This window comes from Vanrija albida (assembly GCF_041260175.1).
Source record: "Vanrija albida strain AlHP1 chromosome Unknown contig_3, whole genome shotgun sequence".
Lineage (NCBI taxonomy): Eukaryota > Fungi > Basidiomycota > Tremellomycetes > Trichosporonales > Trichosporonaceae > Vanrija > Vanrija albida.
Genome location: NW_027191422.1, coordinates 1,610,538 through 1,637,279, shown reverse-complemented (window position 1 = coordinate 1,637,279; position 26,742 = coordinate 1,610,538). Strand labels below are relative to the sequence as shown.

The window sequence follows — 26,742 nt, the reverse complement described above, 5'->3', positions numbered from 1 at the left end:
CGCCAGCTATGTATGCACTCATGTTGGAAGTGCGATTTAGGCCCGCCACCACGTGGGAAAGTAGGCCCCCGCCCTCATCGGCCTCGGAACCCGAAACTAGGCGCGCGTGAAAACGATTGGCTGCCGTGTGTCTCCGCCCTCCGTCGTCGTTGCTAAACCGCCCACCCCGTCCGACGCCGTCTGTCTCGTTGCTTGCTCGTCGTCTCAACCCTCCTCCTCCCCACTCACCCGTCGCCGAAAATGTCCCTCCTCCGCCTCTCCGTGCGTGTGCCCGCCTGGCGCCGGCGTCCAGCGTCCAACGTCGGGGCGCGGCGTTTCCCCCGCCCAGCCCAGCCCCGACCCGCCCCGATGGACCGCCGGCGACAAGCGACCTCCCCCCCAAGCACCAGCTGACTCCCGCAGGCCCAGCGCGTCGCCGCCCCCGTCTTCGCCCGCTCGTTCTCGGTCTCGGCCGCCCGCGGTGGTGCGTTGGCATGCGTGGCGGGCTGGATTGATCGGATCGCGCCTGCCGTATCCGAGCTGAACTGACCCCGCAGACCTCGTCAAGGACCTCTACGTCCAGCAGCTCAAGGCGTACAAGGCTCCTCCTCCCGTGCGTTGGTGACGGCGCGCGCGCCGCCGCCGCCAGCAGAGTAGAGTAGCGCTGACCCCCCGCCCAGTCCGCCGACGCCAAGTCGGCCGTCCGCTCGTACTCGGCCCCCGCGGTCCCCAAGGCGCCCGTCCTCCCCACCGACCTCGCGTCCGAGCTCTCCAAGTTTGACGCGACCGAGCCCACGCTCGGCAACAACGCCGCCCCTGCCTCGGCCCCCGCCGACGCCGAGTCGGGCGAGACGGCCGCCGACTACCTCAAGTTCCTTGAGGCCGACATCCCCAAGGCCGAGCACCACTAAAATGTGCCGTGTGCACCGGCGCGCGGTAGTCTAGCGGATAAATGCATCTCGTGAAAGAGCGCGGTGTGGCGCAGCTAGGCTGAATGCTGGGATGGGATGGATGGGATGATGGGAGGAAACAACTAGGCGCGGGTGGCAGCTACGCTCGCTACGCTCGCTCCGACTCTTCACTCCCCCTTCTTGGCCTTGGCCTTCTCTCTCCTCTCCTTGCCCTTTGCGCGCGCGGCGTCGATAACCTCGGCTGGGGGGTCAGCTCTGCCCAGCCCCGGGACTCACCCTTGCCCTTGCTGCCGTGCAGCGCCTCGAGCAGGCCGAGGACGAGCGGGAGCATGTTGTGCCTCCTGAGCGAGTTCTCGACGGCGCCCTGCGCCGCCTTCTGCTGCTCGTGGTCGAGCTGGTCCTGGAGCGCGAGGCGCTCGTGCGCCGCCGTCGCCTCGGCGATCTGGCGCTGCAGGCGCGGCACGGCGGCCGAGCGGATCGCGAGCAGGTTGAACATGACCGAGCCGGGGGGGTAGGTCGCGATGCGCGCCTCGATCGTCTCGCGCGCCTGGTCGAGCCAGTCGCCCTCGACTGCCGCGTGCATGATGGGCGCGGCGCGCAGCCCGTCGAGCTCGTACAGCACGCCGTTGACGGGCAGGTACGCGACAAAGTGGTACGCGTCCTCCTTTTCGCGCTCGGGCACGGCCGACGGGTCGAGGCTGAACGGAGACGTCTTTGAGAACGAGTTGTGCACCTCGCGTATCCTATCAGACGAGGCGACGACGTGGCCCAGGCTGGGGGGGTTAGCGCGCGGCCGAAGACCCGACCCACTCCATCGACCCCATGCCGGCGCCAAAGTCGCGCAGGTTGGCGAGCTCGGGGCCGACGTCGATGCTCTCCCCGGCGTGCGGCGACGCCTGCGAGGGGATGTTCATGACAGCGTTGAGCGCGGCGACGGTCGCGCACGAGTTGTTGATGACCTGGGCGTGCGTCAGCTATGCAACGAGTGAGGCGCCGGGCGGGGCGACAACAAACAATAGGGGGCGAGCAGCGACAAACAACCCCCTGCAGCCCAGCTGGCACCGCCCCACCAGAGCGAGCAAGGCCGCGTAGTCGCCGCTGCTGCTGCTGCCGCCGCCGCCCCCTCCCCCGGCCACTGCTGAGCCCCACCCACCTGGTTGGCAAACCACACGCCGCCCTCGAGCGGGTCGATCTCGACGCCGACGCTCTCGCCCGCGTCGCCGCCGCCGACCCACTTGAACAGGAAGATGAGGGCGTGGATCGGGCGGAGCGTGTCGAGCGTCGCAGCGTCGAGGGTGTACAGGTCGTCCTGGGGGGGTTAGCTGGGCTCGCGAGCACTGTTGCTGCAGCGCCGCCGCGCCGCGGCCTCGCTCCCTCGGCTGGCGCGGCTGCTGGCGGCGGACGCCGCCCCTCCCACTCACAACCTGCAGCCCAGTGACGCCGAGCTCGCGCAGCAGCTCGCTGAACACCTGCGGGTCCGACTCGGTCAGCGACCAGCCGGAGGGGTCGTCCATGTTGTGTGGTGGCGTGTGTGTAAGTTGCCGATGTTGATGATGACAAGCGGTGATCTGCGGCGGCGGCAGCAGCGGCAGGCAGGCGGCGGCGGCAGCAGCGGCAGGCAGGCGGCGGCGGAAGGCGCGAGTGAGTGAGTTTGTCTGTGGCGCCTGCCTGGCTGGTGGCTATCGACTGTTTCGTTTCTTGCTGATCTCGCCTGGTTTGCTCAAGCTCAACCCTACTCTGTTCCGCCAGGCACATGACACACGTTGGAATCAATTGCCCACGCTCGACTACGGCAGCGGCATGACAACTCGAAACATGTCCACAAAGACCACGCAGACATGACCGCTGGCTGCTGCCTACGAGGCACTGTCGCCAGGCGGCGTCTCACCGCCACCCTACCCAGCCAGCCTCTCGCTAGACAAGACATACGACGACACCGACGCCGACACCTACATCTACCGCCACCCCCGCCCGCTCACCCACTCTGATACACACATGCAGATGGTAACTATACAAGTATTCCCACACTCTCCGCTCGTTTCACACACGTCCAATACGCCGCCCCGCTCAAGCGCCCTCAATCTGCCGGCTAATCTTCTCTAGATCACGGTGCAGCTCTTGCCACTGCGCAACCTTGGCTGCAACATCATCGTTGGCGGTGAGCGCAACAGGTGACCCCTCTCGTACGCGCTCGGCCGCCTGATGCACGTCGGCAAGGTACGCCGTGAGCTTTTGGTACTTGGGGTACAGCTCGTCGTACCGCCGCTGCAGCGCCTTTGCATTGGACGATCCCGCCCGGCGGCCGTCGTGGTCGCCCTTGCTTTTGCCGTCGAGGTCCAGGGGCGCAGGCGGGACCTTGCGCTTGAACTTGGGCAACGCGCGCGACGAGTCGTTTGGTGAGGTCGAAGGTGCCGGCTCGGATGGTCGTGCCTTCTTCTTCGCCTTGGACGGCTCGTCGTCGTCAGATGACGTGTACGAAGGCGACTTGCGTCGCTTGTCGTTGCCGTTGACAGGCGGTTTCGCCTTGCCGTTCGACGAGTTGGTTGACACGGGCTTGGCCGAGTTGTTGGCGGATGCAGGCTTGGCCGACGAGTTCGGCTTGACGGCCTTGACCGTTCTTGCCCGTCCCCGCCTATCGTCCTCGCTATCGCTGTCCTCTGAACTCGTGTAGTCGCGCTTGCTTCCTTCTCTCTTGAGGGCAGGGCGCTTGTCGTCTTCAGGTCGTTTCCGCTTCGCGCCATTGTCCTGGCTTGCGGTCTTCTCAGCCGCTGCCTTGGGCTTTGGCTTTTCAGGAGCCTTGTCCTGTTTTGAATTGTCCTTCGTCGCCTTGTCTGCCTTGACAACCTTGGCGAGAGGCTTGCTGCCGCTCGAGTCCGAGTCGAGGTCGAGATCCTTGACATCGTGGTTGCCCGTGTTGGCGGCCGCAACGCGCGGGCTGGCAGTGCCGTCCGAAGGCTTCGAGTTTGGTAGTGATGATGCACGCTTGGCAGCCATCTCTGTGCGCATCTTGGCGATCTGCTTGCCGACCTTGGTTCGCTCCGTTTTGTCCTTTGCTGCCGGCTTCTTTGCTGCCGACGGTGCTGGTGAGTCGGTTCGGTCCACTCGGCTCTCTGTACGCGAGTCGGGTCGCTTCGGCGGCGATGCCTGCTTCTGGACCTTCGGCTTCGGCGCAGGGGCAGCAGCCACAGGGGCAGGTGCTGGTTCTGGTGGGGTCGTTGGCTGCGACGACGCCGAGCTCGATACTCCAGCACTCAACGCGTCTCGCTCTTTCCTTGCAAGGTCCTCTCGCTCATACGCATCTGGTGGAAGGTCCAGCTCGTCGAACGCCTTGCGCGCAAGCTGAATCACCGTGACCTTCTCATCGTGCGTGTACTTCCAGTCTCCAATCTTGATCTTGGCGTACTGCTGGGGCAGCAACGTCCAGAGACCATTAGGTCTAGTTGCAATCTTGATCGTCAGCCATGCCGTTTACGGCAACTCACAATCTTGGTGATGCGTTCGACATCGGCCGCGTCGCCGTTTGTCCTGGCCACAATCTCTTCCATTGTAGCTGGGCCAAGAGCAAGCAGCTGCACAACTCTTGTCTTGAGCGGTATCCGCTCGGTGATCGACGTCGTCGGTGCCATTGCTAAACTCGTTGCAGCCGGTCCACTCTGCGTCCGGGCCATGCCCATGGCCTGCACCGCAGCCACGGGAGCGGGTGCGGGGGTGTAGGCGGCGGAACGCGGCGTCGGGGTGCCGGCCTGCGAGCGGCCAGTGACGCGCTCTGCGCGTTCTTGGCGCTGGCGGTCGAGCGCTGCGCTCTGCTGGCGAACCTTCTCCACGGCCCTGCCCGCCGAAGCAGCATTGATGGGAATGTGCAGGCGCGCCGCCGCCGTGCCCACGGGGACAAGGCTCGGCCCAGCTAGCTGGTACAGTTCTGTCGACCCCGTTCCAACAACGTCAATGAGCATTGGGTCCTGGCCAGGGAGGTTTATTGACTGCGGCGATCAGCTCTGCTGCTTCCTTGCTCTGCTCTACTCACAATGCCATCGTCGACGGTGAACGAGACTTCGGCGCCGCTGCTCGCCGCGGCCGCGAGCTTGTTCCACGTGTCTTCTGGAAACTTGACGAGGAATGCTGGCGGGGGCACGGCACCGGGTTCGCTCGGCGTGAGCGGAATGGTGCCGCCAGGAAGCGGCATGATGGTGGGGAGGTGTGATGGGGAAAAGGCGAGTGTGCAAGAAGGGTTCGGTGTGGAGGTGGCAAAGGTGCGAGAGGAAGCAGGGATATTGTCTTGTCTCGGTCTCTAGGGCATGGGAGGAGGCGAGTCGTTCAGAGCGATAGGCTATAGCGAGACGGCGACAAGAGCTGTCTGTCGATGGGCGGTGGTGGCCTTCGGCGTGCGTCCGAGACGACGTCGGCTCTCGGCGTTGCCGGGTGATCTAGCGCGAGCTGGCGCCGAGGGAGGGGCCGGGCGCCGTGATCGTCGGGGTCGTGAGCGTGCGGTGCGGTGTGTTGCGTTGCGGCGGTGCGCGTGCAGAGGTCGTCGCGGGTTGGTGTCGGTGTCGGTGTCGAGCGTCGTATCGGCCTGGGCGTGATGACCGATTGGTCGTTGGCAGAGCTGGCTGATACCTACCAGGGACGAGCGAGCCAGCGAGCCAGCGAGCGAGGAAGGGCGCGCGGGCAGAGTCGAGTCGAGTCGAGGCTGCGGCACACGAGCACGCCGCGGGCGATGGGTGACGGGGCTCGATGGGCGCGAGGAGGTTGGTTGGGGGTATAAGTAGTACAAGGGGAGAGGTTGTGGTCTGAGCCTTTTGGACAATGGGTCGTGTCTGAAGTGTTGGCTACGAAGGATAATGTGGGCACCGAGCTGCCTGGCCTGGCTGGGGGGAGTGGGTGGGTGGAATGCAGTAAGGTAGGCAGGACGAACAAGGGACAATAGCCAAGGAAGGGACAGGACAGACCCGCCGCGCTGCACAGACGACGGACGGCGGAGGGAGGGGGGGGGAGACGACGACCAGGTTCCAACGGACAAGGGCGGGGCAAGGGAGCCAGGCGGACAAGGGAATTAATTGGTACAAACGCATACGGAAAGCAACCAAGACAGCGAGGAACATTACACCACTTTTGTAATCACAATGCTAATGGGACAATTAACATTCCGCGACTTTTGGAACAATATCAGTGACGACAAGTTGCAGTTGACAATGACAACCTTATGACACTCGGCGCCATCCAGCACAACCAGTGGCACATAATAAAGAGTCTTGGTACATGCATACGGCTCTACTCTGTCGTCGGGTCGGTCAGTGCGCGCGAGGCAACAAGGCATTGGGGACGGGGGACATGGGGACATGGGGGGTCGTCTTGCCGTCGAGCGGGCGGGCGGGGGTTTGCCAGCACTCATCCACTCATTGCTGGACTGTATCGACGTCAGAGAGGTCCAAGCATACACGCTCCACAACACTCACTGGGCTTGATCTTGAAATGGAGCGTGATGAGGGAGAAGATGAAGCACTTAAGATCCTGAACCAGGTAGTAGAACACGCGCAGGCCCTCGGCGTCGGCACTGTCGTTGACGTCTGCTAGGGATCCAATCTTGGCCGTCTGTAACGGGTCAGCAGGCGCCGGTGTGTACCAGCTTCGCCACGACGCACCTCGAACGAGATGTGGTCCTTGTCTATCCTGATCTCGAGCTCCTGCCGTCCGACAACGTTCTTCTTGGGCCACGACGCGTCGTCTTCTCTGCGTCGTGTCAGTGGCCTGGTATGCAATTCAACAAAGCCACGCACTTTGTCACTTCGCTTTCCCGCACGATGCGCTTCAGCTCCTCGGCGACGGCGGGGCCGACATAGACTGATGGGTCAGCGCTGATCCCGAGGCGTAACGACACCCACCTTCCTTGCGGATGAGCGAGTCATTACGGTAGTTCGAGTTGTTGGCGTAACGCAAGCGGCCTGGAGGGTCAGTTGCTGGCTCTACATGCCGTGTCCAGCACGCAACGCACCGTGGGTGTACTCGAACTCGAGGAACTCGTGGCCGTGCATGCCCTGGTGTCCAGTGCTGCGGGGTTAGCGTCGCGAACGCGGGGGCATGGCGCAGGATGCAAAGGAAACTCACTAGTACCTGTGTTGTCGGAGAAGAGCGCGCCTGGTCAGCATCTCGCGAGGGGGAAGGTGTCAACACCAACCGGAGGTAGAAGGGGTCGCGCTCGAGATCAGCAACGGACATGGTGGAGGCGGTTGCTGGTAGTTGGGGCTAGCGGAGTCGGCGGTTGAGGCTGGTGCGTCTTTGGATCGGTCGGTCCAGAATGTTTTGCGTGCAAGCACGAGTAAGCAACGCAGCGGCAGATGGGTTCAGGCAAGGTGTCAACAAGGTCGAGCGCGACTTTGAACATTCAGTGGTGGGTGGGTCATCGGCGACGTCGAGAGCCACACGCGACAGCCGGGATAAAACAAAGAAAAAAGAAAAGAAAATAGAAAGAGCATTTAGTTACGTAAAATACCTGACGCGTCTGGCCCAGACGCGTGAGTGATTTCTGGCGCGCTGGTAATGTCGACGGACGCCTCAGACCCACAATCAGACGCACTCCTCCTCACCAGACGCTAGCACCATGACCGCCACCGACAGCGCAAGCAAGACGCCCTTCGAGGGCAAGAAGGCCGTGGCCAAGCTGCCGACCGAGGCGCCCGACGCGTCGGTCAAGCGCGCCGCCGTCGTGGTCAAGAAGTCGCCCCTGGTGAGTGCGCGTGGGTATGGGCGGGCGCGTGAGCTAGGCGCTGGGCACCGCCCACGTCCTGTTCACGGCGACACGCCCAGAAGCCCCTTGCCGAAGCCCCTTGCCGCGACTGACGCCGCGCCAGGACGAGCCCCTCCGCGTCAAGCGCCTCGCCGCCACGGCCACCGTGCCGACGCGCGGCTCGGCCTCGGCCGCCGGCTTCGACCTGTACGCCTCGCGCGCGGCGACGGTCCCCGCGCGCGGCAAGGCTATGGTCGACACGGACATCAGCATCGCGCTCCCCAAGGGGACGTACGGGCGCGTCGCGCCGCGCTCTGGCCTCGGTACGTGCTTTGAAGCTAGCAGCACTCACGCCCAGCGGCCAAGCACTCGATCGACACGGGCGCGGGCGTCATCGACGTCGACTACCGCGGCCCGCTCAAGGTCATCCTGTTCAACTTTTCCGACGTTGACTTTGAGAGTGGGTAGGGGGGTGTGGGAGAGTGGCTGACGCCGCAGTCAACGTCGGTGACCGCATCGCGCAGCTCATCCTCGAGGAGGTGCGCATGGCGCCGGCCGTCGAGGTGGACGTGGGTAGCTGGGAGGTGGACTTTTGGCACAGCTGACACGCCCAGGAGCTCGACGAGACGGACCGCGGCGAGGGCGGGTTTGGGTCCACGGGCGGGTTTGGCGGCGCCGCGGCCGCGCCCGCCCTCGAGGCCAAGTAGTGTAGCGCGTAGCACAGCATATGTATTCTTACGGAGGGCGGGCGTGGGCGTGGGCGTGGGTGTAGGCGTGGGTGGGTGCAGCGGGGCGCGGCATGTGTCGTTGTGGGCGTGGTGCATACAAAGTTCGAGTTGCAGCAGCCGCCACTGCCGAACTTTGTTGTTGTGGCCGTCGGTCAAGGCTCGGTCCCGCCCGTGACATGACACCTCGGTCATGCCGAAACGCGCAATCGAGCTGCCGCCGACTCCACAAACCTACATAAGCAGCAGCGTCCAGCGCCCCGCCCCGCCAGATAAGACTACGCGACATGCGCGCGCGCCTCTTCACCCGCCTCCGCTTCGCCCCCCCAGCCGCAGCAATGGCGCACCTCACCATCTCGCGGCCGGACGGCACCCGCGAGCGCAAGGACCACTGGGCCAACGACGAGGGGACGGCGTTTGTCAACCCCTGGCCCTCGGCGAACATGAAGGCGATGGCGGGGGGTGCGGTGGCCAAGGTGGGTGCGCCAGAATTCACAGTCGCTGACCGCAGTTCATCTGGCAAGTGAGTTGAGCCGCTGAAGGCGACAAGCCGCGCCAGCACCTCGCTCCGCTCGGCTGGCGCTGACGGCCCAGGGCCTCTGGATCAGCAAGAAGGACGACCTGGCCGACCCGTCGCGCTTCGTCAGCACCACGACGCCCGACTTCTCCCCCGCCCCACAGGGCAGCGTCAAGGCCACCTGGCTGGGACACGCGTGCGTGCTCGTGTCGTTCCCGCCGCCGGCGGACGCGGCGCCCGGCGAGCGCGGCGTCAACGTGCTCTTCGACCCCGTCTTCAGCGTGCGCTGCGGCCCGACGCAGCTCTTCGGCGCGCCGAAGCGCTACACGCGTGGGTGGCGGCGTCGACGTTGCTGACTTTAGCCGTGCCGTGTGGCGATGTCGACGGGCTGCCCGAGATCGACGTCGTGGTGAGTGACTTCGGGCTGAAGGCAGTACGGGCAGGCTCGCGGCTGACGCCGCTCGCCCACTCCCTAGGTCATCTCGCACAACCACTACGACCACGAGGACATCCCCACCCTGCACGCGCTGTACAAGAAGCAGGCGGCGCACCCGCCGGCCCTCCTCGTGCCGCTCAACACGCTCCGCACGCTGGGCGGCGTCGCCGCGCCGGCCGACAGCGTGCTCGAGCTCGACTGGTGGGAGGACGCGACCATCTCCGTCGAGGGGCGGGGCAGCGTCAGGCTCACGTGCACGCCGGCGCAGCACACGACCGCGCGCACGCCGTTCGATAGCGCGCACTCGCTCTGGGCGAGCTGGGCGGCCCAGGCGGTCGATAAGGCGGGCGAGAATGCCGGAGGGGCCGTCTGGTTCGGCGGGGACACGGGCTACTGCTGCGTCGAGAGCGAGACGCACGAGATCGACCCCAGCCGGCCAGTGTGCCCCGAGTTTGAGCGCATCGGCCGCGAGCTCGGCCCGTTCTCCCTCGCGCTGATCCCCATCGGCGCGTACGCGCCGCGTTGGTTCTTGTCGACGGTGCACAACTCGCCGCTTGATGCCGCGCGCATGTTCAAGGACATTGTGAGTTGGGGAGGGGGCTGGGGCTGACCCGTCGTAGCAGGCAAAGAAGGCCATCGCCATCCACTGGGGCACTTGGGACCTCAGCCACGAGCCGCTTAGCGAGCCCCCACGGCTGCTGGCCGCCGCGCGTGAGGTCGTCGGCCTCACGCCAGAGCAGTTTGACACGTGCGCCCTCGGCGGGTCCGTCGTCGTGCCGGCCTAGTGCAGATAGATATCATATGTAGAATGCTTATCGTCTATGGCTTGCTACTTGCTACGCTACGCAACGTCCTAGAACCGCCCCGCCGCCGCCTTGGCCGCCTGCATCGTCTTGCGCGTCGCGCTCAGCCGCTCGTCCAGCTGCACCCCGTTCGTCCGCAGCAGGTACGCCGACGCAAACTGCTCGACGTCGGCAGGAGGCAGGCCGGTCTTGGTCTCGAGCCACGTGCTGATCAGTGCCGCCGCCTCCTCGGCGTAGTACTCGCGGTAGTCGACCGCCTCGTCGTGCAGCTCGACAACCGCGTCCCACAGATCCCGCAGGCCAACACCGCCGGCAAGCAGCGCCCGCGACGCCCAGCCGGGCTGAGTCGCCTCGCGGTGCGGCGCCGCCTCGCCGTACACCACTGGCAGCACAATGTCGGACGGCGCAGCCTCCGACGGGTAGTACTTGCGGCACAGGTCCGTGACGAGCTCGCCGACGGCACTGTCCAGAGGCGTGTCTTGTGACCGCTCGGCAATGAGCTGCCGCCACACCGCCTCGCAGACGTCCTCGACACGCGTGTCGGCCGTCTTGAGGATGAGCAGGATTGGCTCGTACAGCCGCAGTGGTCTGGCAAACTGCAGGTACAGCTCGTCCAGCGTCATTAACTCGCTGTTGAGCTGCTCGAGCGCAGCGTTCTTCTCCGCGCGGTCCATGTCCAAGTGGCCGTCGATGGCGCGGACCACCTCGAGCTGCACCTGGGCAACATCGATGCGCTCCTGCAGAGCAGTCGTGAACTCGACGTCCTCCGACCCAATCGACATGGCCGACTTGGCGTTGGCCAGAGCCTGCGCGAGGTAGTAGACGCGCTCTTGCAGGCTGAGCTCGTTAGGCCGGGTGGCGAGGTCATGCAGAGCCTTGGAGGCAGGAAGGAACTCTTCCCTCCGGGCGTAGTACTTCCACAGCAAGTCGCGGCGCTCAGGCACGTTGGACGTCGTGAGCTGGAGGTAGCGCTGGATGAATGGTGTGTCGAACTGGCGGGTCAGCGCGTCTCTACCACAGATGGCTTACCTCGAGAAGCTGGTCGGCGCGGTTCATCTCAATAGTCCAGTCGTAGAGGTAGAAGTGGAAGAGCTCGTCGTTGGACGCAATGGCAAAGCCGTACGCCTGGTCTCTCACGCTGACCGCCGCCGCGGGGTTACCAGCAGCGAAAGCCTTATTCAGCTTCTCGTCGTAGCCACCGAGGGCCTCGACCACGAGCTGGTAGCACTCCTTGCGCTGTTCGAGGAACGCGGCCCGTGGGTCACCGGGGTTACGGCCGTCGCGCTCGTAGTCGCCGGCCTTGTCATCCGGGTCGATGTCGGTGGCGACGCGGAGAGGAAGCTCGATGGTTCCGCGCACATCGTTGAGCGCGCGGTACCGGCGTGTCGCGTCAGGGAGGCGGGGGAAGACGGCAGCGGCGGCGCTCGCCGAGGCACGGGTGAACAACTCGAGCGACTCGGAGAGGTTTTCCTGCCGCTCGATAGCGTCGCGCGTGTTCTCAGCACGGCGGAGGCTCTCCTCAGCCTTGTAGAGCACCACGTCGCCAGACTGCACGAATGTGCCACAGCGCTCCTGGAGAATGGCACTGAGGGTGTCGATCTGACGAGTCAGTGCTGCAACATACGCTGTAACTCACGCCCAGCTCCTGGCCAATCTGCAGCTCGATGAGCGCGGTCACCAGGTGGCGCGCAGTGTCACGCCCACCCTGGCTTGTGAGGAGCCCCTGGAAGGTGAGGCTGGCGAGAGTAGATTGGGTCGAGGCGTCGCACTTGGCAATCACATCCGGCAGCTTGTAGTCGTTGAGCAGGAGGACAAACGAAATCGCCTCAATGGCCTGCTTGAGGAGAACCAGCAAACCGTGGAGGGACAGCTCCTCCTGGTCCCACGCCAGCTTGGCGTCACCCTCAGCCTGGTGGCGGGGGAAGGGGTGGTCGTCAGTGAAGCGGCGCAGGTCGGCAAGACGGCCCTGAGCCTCGTGGAGGCTCTGGTCCGTGACGCCCAGCTTGAACCTCTTGGGGCCAGCAGGGACAACGACCTTGGCGTTCCAGATGGGGCGGAGGAGACGGCCGAGAATCAAAGCAAGGCCATCGTGGCGAGCCGAGTACACGATGGAGCGCGCTCCGCTCGACGCCTGACGGATCGACGGTGGCTCGGAAACCAGCAGAATATTGTTGGACATGGAGATGAGGTCGGACTGTTTGTTCTTGTCGGCGTTTGCGCCCATCTGTACGCCCATGGCAGCGAGCTGGACGCGACCGAATGCCGCACGCCCGGCGTGAATGCCCGTGTCCTTCTCGAGTCCAATGTCGGCCTCAAGCATGTCGATGGGGCGGGGCTGAACAGCCCAGAAGATGCCGCTGGGTGTAAGGATAAGGAACTGGCGGGCGTAGACCGTCGTCTGACGGGGGAGAGCCGAGAGGGCAATGCCATCGCCCCTGGACAGTGTCGGGGGTGATCTCGACGGGTTGGTCGCAGCGACCTCGGCGATCGTCCACACCTGGCTAGGAACGCTGTCGACCACAGACCACTCCTGGAGCGCAGGGAGATGGAAGGTCTCGTAGTTCTCGCGCACTGACGATTGGCGACCGGGAGCCGGGGTGACAAACGTAAGGCGGGAGGTGGGGGTAGGCGACTCGGAGTAGTGGACGGAGATGAGGGTACCCGACGAGTAGAACGACTGCGCGTCGGCCTTGGTCGTCTCGGGTGGTGGGGGGCGATGGCCGAGCACCTGGAGTGAAGAGGCAGTCCCATACGAGCCGTAGAACGCCGCAGTGCCGAGGTACGCACGGGCACCGCTGGCCGAGATGGCAACGAGCCATGCCTTCTTGCTCTCCTCGGCACCGACGATGGCTATTGACACGACCTTGGCGCCGGCATACGCTGGTGCAGCACCACCGTAGCCCAGACGCTGGAAGTCGCTCCTTAACGCAACGTATCGGGCGCGCGACTCGAACCGTGAGGCCTGCACGTCGATGTACTCGATCTCGCCCTTGGTATGGAGGGCGAACAATCTGCCCTGCTGCGGGTCGAGCACAAACGACTCGACGCCCTCGCGGGTGCCCGACGAGAAGACGGACGGAACCCAGGTGCTTAAGTAGCCGCTGGACCGGTTCGAAAGCCACGCCTTGGAGCCACCAGACAGCCAGCCACCGCCTGTGCTGTACTCGAGCTCGTACAGGTCCTTGTCGACGCCGAGCAGGAAGATGCGACCAGAGTCGGTGCCGCGGATGTCGAGGAAGCCCGTCGACGTGTCGGTGCTCAAGTTGGTAGCGTACAGCGACAGCTCACCCTTGTCCGAACGGGACAGGCCAAGGAGCGTCACCTTGCTGGCCGTGCAAATGACCAACAGGTGGGTAATGTCGTCCACAAACACGTCCTTGCGGGCACGCACGAGGCCGACAGTCTGGATCGTGTCCGTCTGCTGGTCGTACCTGCTAAAGTCGCGGCCGTCGTTGTAGTTCCACAGGAAGAGCTTGTTGTCGACGGCGAACCAGGCACGCTCAATCTCCTCGAAGAGGCCCATGCGCGCAGTCAGATGCTTGTCTGAAAAACAATCAGTGTTGTGCTCCGCCGATCCGAGGCACACTACGCACAGTTGAGCTCCTGGTGGAGCGCATCGGGGAGCGGCGTCGTCTTGGTGATACGCGCCGTGCGGAACGCGGTCGTCTGCGTAGGGGGAGGGAGGTATGGCGGCTCGCTAGCTGCAAAGGTCAGCGGTTGCGCGTCACGCATCCTTACTCGGCGTGAACTGCTCGGCGAGGTCGGGCGAGATTTCATTGTCGCTGACAATGGCGCGCTCGATCTTGCCGCGAGCGCGGCTCAGGGGGCCGTACACCGGGTCCTCGTCCTTGGCGACCGTCTCGAGCTGCTGCGGCTGCTGGAGCTGGGACGCCGAGGCGGGTGCGTAACCCGCGGCAGCGTACGCGCCGGCCGTGCCGCGCGATCCCCAGCCGCCGCCGAGGCCGGACGCACCGAACGTGTACGGTGCGGGTGCGGCCGGGGGAGCGACAGGAGCAGCACCGTGCGGCTGCTGCGAGGGGTGGTGGTGCAGGTGCAGGTGGGGCAGGTGAGGGAGCGAGGGGAGGTGGAACGGGTTGGGATGCCCGCCAGAGGTCGGCCCCTGCGGCGGGGCGACGGTGCCGGGTTGGCCTGGAGTCGTGGGAGGGAGATTGGGCAGGCCGGGGAGCTGAGGGTATAACGGCTGCTGCGCGTACGGGTTGTAGCCCTGCTGGGGCTGGTCGCGGTTGAACAGCGACATGGTCAACGTCGTTGCCGGTGCCGAGTCGAGCGGGCGGGCTGGTGACCGAGCGATCGAGTTTGCTTTTGGCGAGTATCAAAGCGATTCGCACCGAGGGGTACCAGGTGGTCTGTTGCCTAGTCCCCCGTCGACAGGCAGATGGCAAGCAAGGTAGAAAGGAAGAGACTGATGGTGGAGGAGATGTTGGGCCTCAAGCGCTCAACAACTTCACTCTCAACACACCAGAAAGTAACAAATGGCCACGTGGTTATTTGCTTCCGCGATTCACTCTCATTGTGGCACCCAACAGGACAATGGACATGCGACTTGAAATACATTTGGCTTCTTTGTAATGACACGACGACACGCAGCTCGCTCTACACAGTGCACACGCTACACACTTTCACTTGGACTCGACGAAGCACAAACATCTACTGTACACTGAGGTCATGCGACTCTCTTTTTAGTTGGCAACTTTGAGTTCGGGGTGCAGCTTGTGGGTGATACTGAATCTGTTAGGGTCTTGGGCATCACTGCGGACTCACCGCCACCGAATAGCGCCGGCCGAGCGTTCCTTGAACCCGGCCTGTTGAAGCCTGATGACACCCTCTTCAAGCTCGCTTTCCTTGTATGGGATGTCGCGGGCCGGGAACATTTCTAATATAATGCGATCCTGGTGGATAAGCGGAGTTTATGATTGAGACTTGCCTCCTCATCGCAGTACAGTTTTGATGTCGGCGCTGGGTTCTTGGACTTGGGCTTGGAGCGGCTCTTGCTCTTCTTGTTGGTGGTGTATAACTCCTCAGCATTTGAGCTGTCGTCCAGTGCCAGTGGGTCCGGAGAGGATTCACGGCCTTGAAGGTCCAGAGAGTAAGGTGAACCGGGCGTTGGCGCAGATTCCGCTGGTGAATGAACGGTGCTCGGAGGTGAAGACAAGGGGGTTAGACACTGCAGGTGAGTGGGGTTCTTGATGCAGGGGTTACTTACCTCGTCCAGAATGCCCACAGAGTCGTCGCAGTCGTCGCCTGGTGTCTCCGGCGCAGCTTTCTTCGTTCTGGCAGCTTTCTTCTTGGTTGGAGCCTTGGTTGGAGCCCGGGTTTGAGCCTTGCCGGGAGGCTTGCCGACAGGCTTAGCCCTCGTCCTCTTGGCTGGTGGCGGTGGAGGGGGTGAAGCCTGTGCGCGCTTTGGGGCTCGTGTCTGTGCCTTGTGGGCTCCCGCTCGAGATCGGGGGCTGCTTTTGACAGCTGGCAGGTGCGCAGGATCGCTGTCCGGAATGTCGCTCAGTTTGGCGGAGTACTTCTTTCGAGGGCGCTTCACACTCTCAGCAGGTGACGGAGACTACTGTTAGCACGAGTTTTCCCTCTGACGACCCACTAGTTGACGAGAGGGGCCAGCAACTTCGAACGATTGTTGCCGCGTTCTCCTGCTCATGTCCTGATTCCCGCCGCGCGCTTGCTACCCCGATGACGCCTGGACGAGACCGAGGACCTCCTTGAGATCATTGTCCGCTCTCTTCCGCTTTCTGTTGGGCGTCAGTGGGATGGGGCGGTGGCCCGGTCTTTACGTACACTGGGGCTCGACGCGCAAGAGCGGGCGCTGGCGCAGATGCGGAGGGAGCCTCTTCGACGGACTCGGCATTCGCGCTCCCACGTGTGTCGACTAAGGTAACTTTACACTCCACCTCCATACCGTCCAGTGCGAGGGCATTCGTAGGGAATGAATGGCCGCGGGTGCGGATGAGGTGAGGTGTGCGCGAGGGCCCGGCCTCACTGGCTGATCGCTTGATTCCCTCTGTCCGCTGGCAGCCCTCTTCATGGGTCGGCTCCACCGGAGTTAGTAAGGGGGAAATGGGGGACGTAGGGGCGGTAGTCTTTTTGAGAGTAGGTGGTGATGATGGGACGTCATCTTCGCTCTGGGTGGGAGAGCAAGTCCGTGCCCTCGACTGCGGTGACGGGAGCTTGGTGAACCGGACGGGCGTTGGTGAAGTCTTCGGTCCATCTTCCATTTCACATCCTGCGCCATCGGCAGGCGAGGAAGGGTACATGGCTTGTAGTTGGTCGAGTGAGCCTGCGCAGCCGAGCACCGGCTTGCACTCCTGTTCGTCGGGGTCTGAGCCGTTGGGCTTTGCCTCCTGTGAGGCGTGAGTGATCATGTTACGAGCGATGGTTGTGGTGAGACTCACGGTGTGACCCAGCTCGCCCGATACCTCACGCTCGTCGCGGCTATCACTCCCCTCAGCCGCTTCCTCCTTGGGCACGACTGGGCCTGGGGTCACAACTAAAGGAGACGGTGCTCTTGGGGTGTCCTCTGGATCGTCCGCCACCCACGACTTGGCCTTGCAGAAAGTGTTCCATGTTTGGGAGTCGAGGGACTCTGCGTCCTCAGGAGGTGGCGTAGGCAAATCTGGGACAGAGACAAAGGATGGTGGTGTGCGGGGTGGCGAGCGAAGGTGGGTGAGCAAGGGTGCTTCTTCGGGCATCTCGGCGCTGACAAGAGGCTCCTATCTATGGTCAGTGCTGAGGAGACAACACGACGAAGAAGAGCGTGACAGGCACTCGGGAGACTCACCGCGTCTGGTTGTCCGCCAAGACGGTCAATGATATCGGAAAACTCGTGATTCGCCTCTGCTTCGTGCACCTCTTGCGACGCGAACACTTCACGCGGGTAGCCGAGTAGCTCTGCGTCTTCCCAATCGAGAGTGACAAACGTCGGCGCTCTCTCTGTGTGCCAGGCTGCGATCATTTCGAGGGGCAGAGGGAACGTCTCGTGTTCGAGGTCGATCGGGGTTGCGGGAGTGTACATGTTCTTTGGGTCGCCGAGGTCGGTCAGGAGCTCGCTGACGGATATGGTGGTGGCCGGGGAGAGGGCAGCAGTGGACGAGAGTGAGGGGGATGGAGAGGAGGGTGAGGGGGAAGGCGAACTCGTCAGAGGGTTGTCTAACGACATTGTTGTTGTTGTTGTTGGTTGTAGGTTGACGAGGTGAGGAAGAATGTGAAGGAGAGAAGGTTGAGTGTCGGGAGGGGGCTGGCGGAGGTGGTGGTTGTCGCCCACGGCCCACGCCAGGGAAGACGAGGAAGACGAGGAAGGCGAGGAAGACAGACGGGGTACAATGAGCTGTCTGGGTGTTTCAAGGTGGGGTGGGGTGGTGGAATGGAGGGAATGAGTTGACGCGGGCAGGGCAGGCGGGTGGTGGGTCGCGTGTTGGGTGTCAGGTCGCCAGTCGCCGCTGGCTTCTCGGTGCTGTGAGTGGGTGTGGGGTGTAGGGGGGCGACCCCTCCCCAGCTGCGGCGTCGTCGCGGCGTCGTGGGTGAGTGGACGAGTAAGTGTAAAAAGAGTGGTTGCGACGAGGCGGACGTGGGGCGAGTCGCGTGTCTGGCGTGGCAGTCTGCTCCAGTCTGCGCAGTGGATGCATCGGCGTGGTGCTGCCGCTGCTCGCTGCACCGGCGTTCCAGGCCTGTCCCCCCTGCTCCCTTGCTCGCCCACCCACCCACCGCCCGCTCGCTCGCTCGCTCGCTGGCGACGAAAACGCCGCCGCCGTCGCGCACGGCTCTCCTTCCCTCCCACCCTGCCATGCCATGCCATGCCCGCCCCGCCACTGCGCCCCACGCCCCCTCCACCTCCTTTGGCACGCAGCACGAGGTGGCGAGGCCCGAGCGCGGCGTGGCGGGTCGCAATCGGGCGCAGGCAGGGCGCAGGGCGCAGCATCGGCGGCGCATTCGCGTGTGTGCACAGACTCGCGCAATGGCGACCGGCCACTCTGGCACGGCGGCGCGGTAGCGAGGAATGACGTCGTCGACAAAAGTCAGGCGCGGTGGTGGCGACGTTCCAGCCAGCCAAGATCCTGGCCACAAACATGACCCAGCTGCCTGCCAGCCTGCCTGCACGTCCACTCGTCTCAAAGACGTGTCTTCTCTCTTCTTCTCCTTCAAACACATTTGGGTATCAACCACTTAGAACCCCCCCCCCCCCCCGCCTGGCCCCTCTCAAACGCCCCCGGTAGCTCCGTCAGGACAGAGGAAGGTGAGGGTGTTCCAGTCGGATCAGTCTGCCGCCGCGGCGGCTCTCGTCCGTCAGTGGTGAGTCAGATTCGTGCCACTCGCACCCCATCAGCCGGCACTCGCGACATGGCCAGTGTAACCAACTCTCTTATGACACTCGTCTGCGGCAACACACCCGCCACGCATTCGGCGCACACTACGCCGCACAGCACTCGGGGCCCCCTCGGACCGATGTGGTCCCGCACCATGTGGATTGCAAAAAAACCTGCCGAGTCCGAAGATGCTCCGAGTGTTGACACGGCTCTGGGGCGATCCTCCACTCCACACCACGGCGGCGGCCGGTTTCCCTCGACGACCAACATGGGAACGAGCCGACTAGCGAGCTAGACTGCGGTGGAGGTCGGTGGTCACTGTTCCGTTCGCCCTTGGCCATTGCTTGCCGCGGGCGCTTTTCGGCCTCGGAGCCTCCGCCGACCTTGCTCGCGCGCCGCAAACCTCCCGCGCGCAATGTCAGCGCTGTGCATTGTTTGACGTGGCCATCGTTGTCGATGCATGTCTGGTGTCGACTCATTCGGCTAGGTGAGCGCGTTGGCAAAAGCTGCACTGACTCTAGGCGACGACCGATTCCAGCTCCAGTGTGGCTAATAAAGTTGCCGTGGTTGGCCATCTCGGCCTCGTCCACCACCCGCCAGCATGACGGAAAAGATCGAGAGCCCACCAGCGCACCACCCCAACGCGCTCGAGCGCCTCACCTCGCTCGTGACTGGCGAAGAGCCACCCGCCACACCCACCACTGGCGAGTACCACACCAACTATGTGTTTGCGCGGCTGCGCGAGGACAAGCCTCCGCCGGGCCGGTACCACATGTGGGGCATGCTGGCCGCGCTGTATCTAGTCATGTTCTTGGCAGGCTGGAATGATGGTACGCAGGGCCCGCTGCTGCCCTCCCTGCAGGAGTACTACAACGTGAGTCGCATGATGGCGGAGAGAGACGGCGTGAGCTGGTGTACAGCCGCTCGTTGATCCCCGGCGCGTACGACACGGCGTCTCTGACGCCACACTCAGATCAACTACCTCGTCATCTCCATCATCTGGGTGTTCAACATGCTGGGATTCCTGTTGGCCGGACTGACCAACGTCTTCCTGACCGACCGCTTCGGCTTCGGTATCGTCGCGCCATTCGGCGCAATGTGCCAGGTTCTCGGCTACATCTTCATGTGCTGGGGCCCGCCTTATCCGTTGTTTTGCTTTGCCTTCGTGTGCAGCGGGTACGGACTGGGCCTGCAGGACGCGCAGGTCAACACGATGGCTAGCCGGCTGCCGAACGCGAACAACCTCCTGTTCCTCATGCACGCGGTGTACGGTCTCGGCGCGACGGCCTCCCCGCTCGTGGCGACCCAGTTCGTCAAGCACGTCCGCAGCAAGGTGTACTACTACTACTTTGTGTCGCTCGGACTGGGCCTCGCGACGGCCGTGACGCTACTGGTCGTGTTCCAGCTGCGCACCGAGGACCAGGTGGCGGGCCGGCGCGTAGAGGACCACCCGGAGTCTGTGCCACAGGCAGTGACCGAGACGGAGACCAAGAGCGACGGTGAGGGCGGCGCTGAGGTTGCGGCGCCAGCGGCGCGGACAGTCAAGACGGGCCCCACCTCGTCCGGCAGCAAGATGAAGCAGATCATGCGCATCAGCGCGACGCACTACATGGCGCTCTTCATCCTGCTATACGTCGGCGTCGAGGTCGGCATCGGCGGATGGGCGACGTCCTTCCTCATCGCCGAGCGCGGGGGCGGAGACAGCAGTGGCTACGTCTCGGCCGGCTACTTTGGCGGGTTGACAATCGGCCGCGTGGTGCTCATCCCCGTCACGAATTTCATCGGCAAGCGGCTCGCGACGCACGTCTTCACGCTGTTGTGCATCGCGCTCATGGTCGTCGTGTGGACCGTCAAGTCGCTCATCGGCAACGCGGTGGCGTACGCGTTCGTCGGCGTGTTCCTCGGGCCAATGTACCCCATCGTCATGATTGTCATTCTCGACGTCATGCCGTTCGAGTTGCAGGCCGGGACGATTGGATGGATTGCAAGGTGAGTGCGCGACCCCGAGAGCGGAGCAACAAGGCTGCAGCTGACACCCCCAGCCTCGGCCAAGTCGGGTCCGCCTTCATGCCCTTCGTGACCGGCGCCATCAGCCAGAAACACGGCGTGTGGATCCTGCAGCCGCTCATGATCTCCATCATGGGCGTGTGGATGGTGTGCTGGGCGCTCGTGCCGCGCACGCGCGTGCAGCAGAGGGCATAGCGCGTAGCGCGTGGGGGATCTCGTAGAGCCATAATAGAGCAAGGACACTGCGATGTACGAGTAGACGTGATGGACTGGTCAGGTGGGCCGGCGGTACCGGCGCGTACGTTCACCTCTGTGGCCGCGTACGCATCCCCCTCCGCGGTACGCATCTTCGCCAAGCTCGCCGCGCGTCGGTACACCCGTGAACAAAGTGAACAAAGACTGCGGAATATCCACCCCACTCCAACTGCCCCACCCGCGCCGCCGCGCGGCCGTGCTGTCCGCGCATCCTATCTCGCTGGGTTTTCCCGTAATCAGGAGACATCCTTACATAGACGCCAGTTTACCCGCGAGCATGCCACGGAATCGTCCTCCGCCCGGCGTCTGCGTCTCTGTCTTCACTGCTGCATGCATCACTATCGATCTACAGTCGAGCGCGGACGGGCGTTGTACAGTGCGCTACTCATTACCACGCCGATGCACCATCCTTCTGAACAGCCATGCACGACGCGACTAGCTCCAGACATCCGTCATGAACCTGTTGCGCTCCTTGAGCAGCTTGAGCTCCTTTGCGCCCTGGATCTCGGCGGTGCCGCCCTTGGCCTCGCCGAGCATGCGCGCCAGGCGGTCCTCGACGGCGCGGGCCATGTTCTTGGCGTCGCCACAGATGTAGATGTAGGCGCGCTTCTCGAGGATCAGAGGCGCGAGCTCGTCGCGCTTGTCCCAGATCAGGTCCTGGACGTAGATCTTGGAGCCGTCCGGCTTGCGGTTGGGTCCACGCGAGAAGGCCGTGATCATCTTGAACTTGCCGCCGAGCTCCTTGGCGTACTCTGGCCACTCCTCGGCGTACAGGTAGTCCTCGTCCTCGCGACGGCATCCGTAGAACAGGTAGATGGGCGCCCACTCCTTGAGCGCGTCCTCGCCGCCCTTCTCCTTGGCCTTGCGCGCGAGCGCGACACGCTCCTGGACAAAGCCACGGAAGGGGGCAACACCGGTACCGGGGCCAATCATGATGATGGGGACCTTGGGCGACGTGGGGAGACGGAAGGTCGAGCGGCGGATGTGGATGGGGACGCGGTAGATGTTGTCGTGGAGGTGGAAGTCGCGGGGGCCAGAAATCTTGTACGAGGGGAGACCGTCGAGGCGGATGGAAGCCTCGTTGCCGGCAAGGCCGCCGGTGTGGGCATGTCCGTTGGTAAGAGCACCCTTGTTGGCTCCGTTGGCATCCGAGGCAAGCTTGACGTTGAGGATAAAGTTGGTGCTCAGGCCGTAGACCCAGCGGGGCTGGTCGGCGTGGTCCTTGCTGGGGCCCGACTCGTACTTGAGCACGACGGCAGTGACGTGGACCGAGCTGGGGTTGAGCTTGGAAGACGACGAGATCGAGTAGTAGCGGGGCTGGAGACGGGGGAGCGTGCCAATGATGCGGTCGAAGGGAATGGGCCAGACGGTCGAGTTGGTAAACGGCGGGATGAGCGAGTCGCGGGCGGCCGACTGGAGGACCTCGGCAATCTTGAGCTTGGGGCCGTCAACGTACTCGTGGTACGCCTCACGGTCGGTACCCCAGGTGGTGAGCGTCTCCTTTGCCTGCTCGTTGGGCGCGTAGCGGGCGAGGAAGGCGATGGTCTGACGGGAAGCGAGCGACGAAATGTCGAGGTAGTGGCGGAAGACCGACTCGTACGTGGCAGGGGTGGGGAAGGGAACCTTGGCAAGTGCGGGGTCGAGCGACTCGACAGCAATGGGCGTGTGGCGCTTGTCCGAGAGACCGAGGACGGCGAGGGCGCGCTCGACCTCCGAGTCGGGGTTGGAGGGCCAGACGCCGACGTGGTCGCCGTGCATGTACGAGATGCCAGTACCGGAAATGTCAAACTCGATGTGGACGCAGTTGCGCTCGCCCGAGACGGCGAACAGCTCGCGCGAGGTTCCAACGGGGGCAGGGTAGGGGTTCTTGGCATCGTACGAGCCGGCCGGGGTCGTCGACTTGTTGGCCGAGGCGACGAGGGCACGCGCCGACAGCTCACCGTGGAAGACCTTCTCGGCGGGGACAGAGTCCTCGACCTCGGTGACGACAAAGTCGGCGACGTCGCCGGCGCCGCCCTCCTCGACGTCGAGGCGCTTGGCAAACTCCTCCCACATGCCGTCCTTCCACGAGAGGTAGTCCTCCTCGAGGGCCTTGTCGTCGTCGCCCTCTCCGCGCTCGCCGATACGGTGGGCGCCGAGGGCAGCGAGGCGGCGGTCGAGCTGGCGGGCAGTCTCGTTGAAGTGCTCGTACGTGCGGTTTCCGAGGCCAAAGATGACATAGTTGAGGTTCTCGAGCGTGTTGCCGCCCTGGCTGAACTCGACGTTCTCCTCCAGAATAAACTCGAACAGCGGCTGCGCGTTGTCTGTCGGGTCGCCCTCGCCGTACGTGGCCAGCACGAAGATCACCGCCTTGTCGCTGGGGATCTGGTCGAGCTTGTTAAAGTCATACTCTTCCGGGTCGCACACGAGCGACGAGATGCCAAAGCGCGACTTGGCCTCCTTGGCCAGCCTGATCGCGTACTCCTCTGCCGTGCCAGTCTGGGTGCCGTAGAAGACGGCCGCGCGCTTGCCCTAGGACGCCAGTCAGCCCCGAGTTGCCCACCTCGTCTTTTGCAGCTACTCACCATCTTCTCCATCTTGCCGACAAAGTCGCGCGGGTCGTCGTCGTCGTCAGCGCCGGCGCCGGCGCCGGCCTTGGCGGCCGCGGCAGCGGCGACCGACTGGCGGGGCTTGCCGCCGATGAAGGGGAGCGACTCGCGGAACCACCAGAGGAGGGGGAGCAGGATGGCCACGGCCACGATCACGAGGTCTACTGATGCCATGATGGCTGGGATGGGGGTGATTGACCTGGTTGTGCGATGGGCGAAAAGACGAGCACGGGGGGGAGGTGTGCAGAGTGTCGTGGATCTTTTGACTATATGAGACGATGTTGGGTTGGGTGGGGTGGGTAGGGTCGTGCTGGCTGGGCAGGCTGGGTCCTTGTCGGCCGGCTGTATGCTGTCTGGCTGCAGCAGTGTGGTGCATCCGTCGGTCAACAGAGTCAAACCCTGCAGGTTCCTTGGACGCAAGCGTGCGCAACACCGGGCATCTCGCGCTCTCTACGCGTGGGCAGGCAACCTGGCGCAGTGCGGGCGCGCCGACGCCGCGCCGCGCGCCAAACCCACCAGGCTCCCACCCATCTCACTATCGCGCGCACATCCACGGCCGGACAATTTGATCCCGCCGGCACCCACCCACCCCCACCCAGGCACTCTGCCGCCTCTTAGGCCCCCTTCGGCTCCCTCCCCTCACCGAGATTATCTCGCGACTCCGGTTGCAAGATTTCCACGGTTTACCCGGACACTGGTACTCCGGACAGCAACATGCCTGCTCACTGCTCACATCTCCAAGACACGTCGCTTATACCCCACATGTAGCCCCACCGTCCCTCTCACGGCCCCGGTTCAAGCCGGCGGCGACGGACGGACGGACAAGACGGACACGTAAAAAGTCCTGCTGCATATACCCGGGAAGTGGCGGCTACTTTAGACATTGTTGGCCGGGTGGTCAATCAATGACGCTATGGAAGGCGCGGGAGCATGGACACCCTGCGAGAGTGAAGCCGAGGAAGCACCAACGCCGCCAAGTAGAGCGCGGCGACGGGCCACGCGACCCTCAAAGATACGGCGGAGGCCAGCTGGGCTATAAAGATGTTAGCTCGCTGACGCGTCTTGGTGCCACCTCCCTCGTACTCACCTCTCAGAGTGGTAGCGCGGGCGAATGACTGGGATACGGCTGTGGACATCCACGTAGCGGTCCGTCTCATCCTGCCACGTCAGCGTTGCTCTACTCGGTACTGGCTACTGATCCAACATACCACAATCTCCTTGCCGATGAGCTCCTGTTCGCGTCAGCGGGGATTTTCCGCGAAGCCGGGCGCCGCTCTCACCTCGACAACGTCCTCCAGAGTGACGACACCGACCGCACCCTCCTGGCGGCCAGGCTTGGTCGACACGAGAAGCAGGTGGCTACGGCCCGTCTGGAAGCTGAGTTGAGCGTCAGCGGGTCCCCGATACACAGCCCATCGCCGAGTAGCGCACTAGTTCATGGCTGAAGCAGGTTAGCCTATTTCCACCGCCCATGTAAGGTAAGACATACCTTCGACAAGCGAGAGATCTGGAGGGCACTGAGGCAGCACAAGGGTGACGAGCTCCGACACCGGCTTGGCCTCGTTGACGTCGTACTGGACAAGGTTGCGGAGGAGCATGACGCCGCTGAGGTGGTGTGAGTGGCAAGGGCGTGCGGGTTTCAGCGGCCACTTACAGGAAAGAGCCGGGGACCTTGGCATCGTAGACGGGGATGCGCGTGTGGCCCTTGCGAAGAACTTCGGCGAGCAGCTCGGCATCGACGATACGGTCCGATGGGAGCTGGTACACGTCGGCCATTGGCGTCTGGGATGAGCTGCTGTTCCGAATCTTCAACTCACCATGACCGTGCCAACCGTCTTGCCCGAGAACTCGAGTACGCTACCGAGGAGGTGGAGCTCGTCGTCGGCGAGCTTGTCCTCAACACCGAGGGCGACAAATGCCTTGAGCTCGGCCTTGCGGTACGTCACGCCGTCATCGTGGGCACCGAACATGTAGTCAAGGAACTGGCCGTCAGCGGAGCAGTTGCCGCCGCCACTCACCAGGGCCATGGGCTTGGCAATGGGGTACATTAAGATGACCAGGCCGCGGACAAGAGGCGCGAACGTTGCGCCGATGGCGAGGCCATACTTTGTGCAAATCGCTGGGGGGTGAGCGCGTGGCGAGGGAGACAACATGCTACACACCTTGTGGGATGACTCTGGGCGGGGGTGTTAGCAGTGTTCAGGCCGCACTGTCGGTGACTCACTCTCCGAACACGAGCTGCGAGGGTCAGCGATGCTATCAGTCACGTCCACAACCCACCTCGAGACCCGTCGCGCCGAGAATGGCGATCCAGCCGCCACCGATCTGACGTCAGCTGTGGCTTGGGTGGCGACATACCATTGAGTCGAGGAAGACGGGGAGCGACGTGTTGACGAGCGTGTTGCCTGTTGTCAGCGACGCCTCAGGGGCCACGCACAAAGGAGAAGGACGACGAGAATGAGGTGCCGGCCGCCGCTGAGCAGCTTGAGGACCTTGGGCGCCTGCTCCTGCTCGGACTCGGTGCCGGCCTGGCTAAGGACCTGGAGATTGATCTGGGGTCAGCGTCGTCGGGGGGAGCAGCATACCGCGTCCAGGCCCATGAGGCCGAGGGTGAGGCCCGAGAAGATGCCGCCGAGGAGGATGAGGACGATGGTCGCGCCAATGAAGATTGGGAACGACGGGTGGTCGGGCTCGATGTGGACATGCTTTGTGCGGTTGCCTGCGGGTGTGTGTGAGCGGTGGGTGGGCTTGACAGCGGGGGACAGCGAGCGCCGAGCGGCGAGGTGGCCGCACACGCCGGGCGATCACTACGGCCCGCGAGGGCTGCCGCCGGCGCAACGTACCCTTGAGCGCCGTGTCCACGAGCGTCGCGCACAGGCCCGGCAGGTGCGCGAGCGGGACGGTGATGGAGTCGTTCATGGGGGGCGGGGTGGGCGGGCCGTGCGCCGCGGTTGGAGGAAGGTGACTGAGTCTGGGGCTGAAGTAGAGATTCGAGTGAGAGACAGTGTTTGTTGTGGCCGTCGGCGTCGTCGTTGTCGTCGCTGCGTTGCGTTCCGACTGAAGGCGTGACCCGAGGCAGCAAGTCGTCGCTCGCTCGCGGTATGTGGCGTGGGCTTCAATGTCTGAAATTAAATTTCGCCGTGGCACGCAGCGCGCGGTAGTGCTAGCAGGCGGCGTGCGTCAGATCGGCGTCCTGGGACGCCGGCGCGCCGGTACTGGCCGTTGTCTCTCGCACCGATGCATGACGGCTCTGCCTGTACATTGCGCTCTGCTCGCACAAACGTGCACAACAACCCACTTGTTATTATTGGCTTTTGGGTGCACACGATCGGGGCGTGCCGATATCGCACCGATCGTGGGCGGCTGCAAGGCACGGGATGTTGGGACACGTGATTTTGGGCCACGTGTTAGCCTCGTGGGTTTCACGTGGCATGATGCACCACGTGACCTTGTCGACCTGGTGAGTTCACAAC

General features: G+C 63.9%; 11 protein-coding genes across 11 annotated transcripts; 3 read left to right on the top strand and 8 right to left on the bottom strand.

Annotated features, from left to right (window-relative positions):
• Positions 1-240: 240 nt before the first annotated feature.
• Q8F55_003921 (uncharacterized protein) lies at positions 241-890 on the top strand (the record flags this gene model as incomplete). The annotated part of the gene is made up of 4 exons (XM_069352448.1): positions 241-261; positions 403-463; positions 537-592; positions 660-890. The coding sequence occupies 4 exons, from the start codon at positions 241-243 to the stop codon at positions 888-890; spliced, it is 369 nt and encodes a 122-aa protein (XP_069209866.1).
• A 167-nt stretch (positions 891-1,057) lies between these two features.
• On the bottom strand, positions 1,058-2,404 carry Q8F55_003920 (uncharacterized protein; the record flags this gene model as incomplete). Its single annotated transcript, XM_069352447.1, has 5 exons — positions 1,058-1,131; positions 1,167-1,663; positions 1,701-1,849; positions 2,044-2,199; positions 2,312-2,404. 5 exons carry the CDS (start codon positions 2,402-2,404, stop codon positions 1,058-1,060), a joined length of 969 nt encoding a protein of 322 aa, XP_069209865.1.
• Positions 2,405-2,957: 553 nt separating this feature from the next.
• Positions 2,958-5,073, bottom strand: Q8F55_003919 (uncharacterized protein; the record flags this gene model as incomplete). The annotated part of the gene is made up of 3 exons (XM_069352446.1): positions 2,958-4,337; positions 4,373-4,870; positions 4,915-5,073. The coding sequence occupies 3 exons, from the start codon at positions 5,071-5,073 to the stop codon at positions 2,958-2,960; spliced, it is 2,037 nt and encodes a 678-aa protein (XP_069209864.1).
• A 1,210-nt stretch (positions 5,074-6,283) lies between these two features.
• On the bottom strand, positions 6,284-7,103 carry MAGO2 (Protein mago nashi 2; the record flags this gene model as incomplete). Its single annotated transcript, XM_069352445.1, has 7 exons — positions 6,284-6,294; positions 6,344-6,479; positions 6,530-6,617; positions 6,665-6,728; positions 6,770-6,829; positions 6,880-6,935; positions 7,063-7,103. The coding sequence occupies 7 exons, from the start codon at positions 7,101-7,103 to the stop codon at positions 6,284-6,286; spliced, it is 456 nt and encodes a 151-aa protein (XP_069209863.1).
• Positions 7,104-8,623: 1,520 nt separating this feature from the next.
• EFM4_1 (Protein-lysine N-methyltransferase efm4) lies at positions 8,624-10,074 on the top strand (the record flags this gene model as incomplete). Its single annotated transcript, XM_069352444.1, has 6 exons — positions 8,624-8,812; positions 8,848-8,859; positions 8,931-9,183; positions 9,216-9,262; positions 9,330-9,872; positions 9,910-10,074. The coding sequence occupies 6 exons, from the start codon at positions 8,624-8,626 to the stop codon at positions 10,072-10,074; spliced, it is 1,209 nt and encodes a 402-aa protein (XP_069209862.1).
• Positions 10,075-10,142: 68 nt separating this feature from the next.
• Positions 10,143-14,350, bottom strand: Q8F55_003916 (uncharacterized protein; the record flags this gene model as incomplete). The annotated part of the gene is made up of 5 exons (XM_069352443.1): positions 10,143-11,084; positions 11,122-11,691; positions 11,729-13,635; positions 13,686-13,793; positions 13,831-14,350. The coding sequence occupies 5 exons, from the start codon at positions 14,348-14,350 to the stop codon at positions 10,143-10,145; spliced, it is 4,047 nt and encodes a 1,348-aa protein (XP_069209861.1).
• Positions 14,351-14,792: 442 nt separating this feature from the next.
• On the bottom strand, positions 14,793-14,984 carry Q8F55_003915 (uncharacterized protein; the record flags this gene model as incomplete). Its single annotated transcript, XM_069352442.1, has 2 exons — positions 14,793-14,835; positions 14,875-14,984. The coding sequence occupies 2 exons, from the start codon at positions 14,982-14,984 to the stop codon at positions 14,793-14,795; spliced, it is 153 nt and encodes a 50-aa protein (XP_069209860.1).
• An 800-nt stretch (positions 14,985-15,784) lies between these two features.
• On the bottom strand, positions 15,785-17,131 carry Q8F55_003914 (uncharacterized protein; the record flags this gene model as incomplete). The annotated part of the gene is made up of 4 exons (XM_069352441.1): positions 15,785-15,851; positions 15,898-16,460; positions 16,512-16,829; positions 16,898-17,131. The coding sequence occupies 4 exons, from the start codon at positions 17,129-17,131 to the stop codon at positions 15,785-15,787; spliced, it is 1,182 nt and encodes a 393-aa protein (XP_069209859.1).
• A 1,889-nt stretch (positions 17,132-19,020) lies between these two features.
• Q8F55_003913 (uncharacterized protein) lies at positions 19,021-20,621 on the top strand (the record flags this gene model as incomplete). The annotated part of the gene is made up of 3 exons (XM_069352440.1): positions 19,021-19,293; positions 19,393-20,408; positions 20,462-20,621. 3 exons carry the CDS (start codon positions 19,021-19,023, stop codon positions 20,619-20,621), a joined length of 1,449 nt encoding a protein of 482 aa, XP_069209858.1.
• A 495-nt stretch (positions 20,622-21,116) lies between these two features.
• On the bottom strand, positions 21,117-23,443 carry Q8F55_003912 (uncharacterized protein; the record flags this gene model as incomplete). Its single annotated transcript, XM_069352439.1, has 2 exons — positions 21,117-23,192; positions 23,246-23,443. 2 exons carry the CDS (start codon positions 23,441-23,443, stop codon positions 21,117-21,119), a joined length of 2,274 nt encoding a protein of 757 aa, XP_069209857.1.
• Positions 23,444-24,145: 702 nt separating this feature from the next.
• MAM3 (cell agglutination protein Mam3) lies at positions 24,146-26,188 on the bottom strand (the record flags this gene model as incomplete). Its single annotated transcript, XM_069352438.1, has 16 exons — positions 24,146-24,302; positions 24,357-24,427; positions 24,478-24,501; positions 24,550-24,646; positions 24,701-24,710; positions 24,759-24,874; positions 24,924-25,051; positions 25,087-25,251; positions 25,288-25,388; positions 25,432-25,445; positions 25,494-25,507; positions 25,550-25,594; positions 25,628-25,674; positions 25,707-25,821; positions 25,855-25,988; positions 26,113-26,188. 16 exons carry the CDS (start codon positions 26,186-26,188, stop codon positions 24,146-24,148), a joined length of 1,314 nt encoding a protein of 437 aa, XP_069209856.1.
• Positions 26,189-26,742: the final 554 nt, after the last annotated feature.